This window comes from Penaeus monodon, chromosome 28 (genome assembly GCF_015228065.2).
Source record: "Penaeus monodon isolate SGIC_2016 chromosome 28, NSTDA_Pmon_1, whole genome shotgun sequence".
Lineage (NCBI taxonomy): Eukaryota > Metazoa > Arthropoda > Malacostraca > Decapoda > Penaeidae > Penaeus > Penaeus monodon.
This window is the reverse complement of record NC_051413.1, coordinates 39,596,056-39,599,010: the sequence shown is the minus strand read 5'-3', so window position 1 is coordinate 39,599,010 and position 2,955 is coordinate 39,596,056. Positions and strand designations below refer to the sequence as shown.

Here is a 2,955-nt window from a genome sequence, read left to right as displayed (position 1 = left end):
AATTATTTTTTTCCTTTCTTGCAGCAAATAGCGAGGGTCTGTCAGAGATGTGGAGTCTTGTGTTGCTCGCTGGCCTCTTGACAAATTGCCTCACAAGTGATGGCAAGCTCATCTCGTGGGAGGCACATTATCCTGACTCTCATGACGCACCGGAGACGCCAGGCGTCGGGCGCGTCGGCATCGTGGGCCCTGGGGAGGTGGGGAAGCTGGGTGACGTCACCAACGGCACCGGGTTCACCGGCATCGTCGACGGCGGCGTGGGCGTGGCCGGCGCTGTGAAGGGAGGCGTCGGCGTCTCCGGCCTCGTCACTGGCGGCGGAGTTGCAGTGGTTGGCGCCGTCCTCGGCGGAGTTGGCGTCTCTGGCTGGGTTGCCAACGGCACGGGAGTGGCAGGAGATATAAAAGGTGGCATCGGCGTGGACGGCTTCGTGGGGGGCAATAGCACAGGTGTGCACGGAGATGTCAGCAGTGGCATTGGTATATCTGGTGCCATCGAAAATGGCACAGGTGTCCATGGAAAAGTAAGCGGAGGCACGGGCGTCTATGGCACTATCAAGAACGCAGTTGGCGTAAGAGGAAATATAAGTGGTGGGGTGGGGGTAATTGGAACTCTTAATGACGGAGTCGGGGTAGTAGGCTCCGTTAGCAATGGCACTGGGGTGAATGGCGTGGTGAAAGGGGGGAAAGGTGTTCTTGGGAATATAAGAAACGGCACTGGCATCAGGGGCAACGTCGAAAGTGGAACAGGTGTCATGGGGTATGTTATAGGAGGCACAGGCCTGAACGGCACAGTAGAGAATGGCACTGGGGTATTTGGCATGGTCTCGGGCGGAACCGGGGTGGCCGGGACTGTGCTTGACGGCACGGGTGTGAATGGAACCATCCTGAGTGGCACGGGCGTGAACGGGAGTGTGAGCGGAGGCACGGGCGTCGCGGGAGTCATCGGCAGAGGCACCGGCGTGTCTGGCGTGGTCAACGGAGGCGTGGGCGTGAGAGGGTTCGTCGTACCAGACACCTATCTGACTCGCCTGCTTAGGGAAACGCCGGCTGCTGGAACAGTTGGCGATGAAACCCCATACATTGGTGGGGAATCTCAAGTAGTTAGTGGTAGAACAGCAGGCACTGGTGGTGAATCGACAGGTATTGGCGGCGAATCTCCGTTATTGGTGTTCAAACACCGTTTACTGTGGTGAAATATCACTAGGTGAATAACTTCAGATATAGGAGGTAAATCTCCATTTGTCATGATCTTAGAAATGAATCTCCGCTTCTTGGGATGCAGTCACCATTTGTTAGGGATGAAGCACCATTTCTGAAAGTGAATCACCAATATCTGGGATGAAGCACTAATTCCTGAGGATGAATCATCACTCGTTGGTGGAGAATCACTAATTGCTGGAGATGATTCACCAACACCTGGAGATGAAGCACTAATTCCTGGTTACGAATCATCACTCGGGGGAGAATCACCAATTGCTGGAGATGAATCACAAATAATTGGGGAGAAAGCATTACATGTTAGGGATGAATTCCCAATACCTATAGATGTAGATCCACCTACGGGTGAAGCACCGATACCTATGGAGGTAGATCCACCTACGGATGAAGCACCGATACCTATGGATATAGCACGTAGGGATAAAGCACCAAGTTCTGTGGATGAAGCACCAATATCAGGGGATGGATCACTATTTGTTAGGGATAAAATACCGATTGCTGGAGATGAATCACCAATTTCGAGAGATAAATCAGCACCTGCTCAGGATGAAGCACCGGTTTCTGGGGATGAATCATCATTTGTTGGGGGTGAATCTGTAATTCCTGAAGATGAATTGCCTGTTCCTGGAGATGAGTCACCATTTGTTGGGGATGAATCACCAACTCCCGGGGGCGAGCCTCCAACTTCTAGGGATGAATCGCCACTTGTTGGGGGAGAAGAATCAATTGTTGAGGCTGGAGCTGCGGGCGAGGCCCCCAATAGCGGAGGCAGCGCGTCGCTTGACGGGAGGTCGGCCGCTGATGAAGCCCCGGCCATACCCTCGGAGGTGCCTGCTGTGCCTCTTCCAGTCTTCGGAGAGGCACCCGCTGTGGGTGGCGATTCCGTTGTTGCTGATGACGCTGACGGAGGCGAGGGTAAAGGTAAAGGCAACGGGTAGTTTTGTCCTCTTTACCTGTACTATGTATGATTTAGGCTTTCAGTGTTCTTATTTTGGTCACATTAAAAACGGTAAACACGGCCATATGATCACCAGCATATCAAACATTACATGAGACATATATCTTATCATAAAACTAAACACAGTTATGCGTCACGTTGTACTTTCATCATAGATTATCTTAAACAATATTGTGGAGTTATCCCCGGTATACGATATATTACGAAATTCTTGGCTTGACTCCTCTTTCTCTGATATATCTCTAAATGAAGTACAAACGTGTAAGCAGACTTATATGAAAAGTAAAGATAATGGTAATGCTTAACATGTATATCGTCTGTGTATATTTACAGGTTTGATTATATAGTGCTGCTACAGTAATATCGCAGGAAAAGAATAATATCACACACTAGTTCAGTTTAATTAAGTGAGATTTATGAAATTAAGTAGCCAAATTTCCCCTGTATGACCGCGTTCGCTAATGCCAGTAGTAAAATATACAAAGAGAAAAGGCACACAAAAAATCAATTTGAGTCCTTCTTTCTCAACTTCAAGACCACTGAATAGGTGACCATTTCTGCGACGTCACACACCCGTTCATGCAGCAGTTGGACCATGTGATGAGTCGCCATGTCACTCCATTTTCTGATATTTACAGCACTATTTTTTCTCGCAACACACGTTCCTCTAAATCTGTTTGAATACCTACACTTCAAACTGTTACTATTTAAATTTATAAAAAAAAAACAAAAAAACAATATTCACACATATATAACATTACGATGTTTCACTGCAAAAT

General features: G+C 48.6%; 2 protein-coding genes across 2 annotated transcripts in view; both read left to right on the top strand.

Annotated features, from left to right (window-relative positions):
• The window catches only part of LOC119591598 (cell surface glycoprotein 1-like), a 20,181-nt gene that overhangs the window by 16,964 nt on the left and 262 nt on the right, over positions 1 to 2,955 (top strand). Inside the window, exon 2 of the mRNA XM_037940358.1 lies at positions 1,357 to 2,139. Coding sequence (XP_037796286.1) covers positions 1,581 to 2,139 — 559 coding nt within the window. The 5' untranslated portion in view covers positions 1,357 to 1,580. The remainder of the gene's footprint in view (positions 1 to 1,356; positions 2,140 to 2,955) is intronic.
• On the top strand, positions 25 to 2,139 carry LOC119591596 (glycine-rich cell wall structural protein 1-like; the record flags this gene model as incomplete). The annotated part of the gene is given in 1 exon segment (XM_037940357.1): positions 25 to 2,139. A coding segment is annotated over 1 exon segment (1,146 nt). The 3' UTR covers positions 1,194 to 2,139.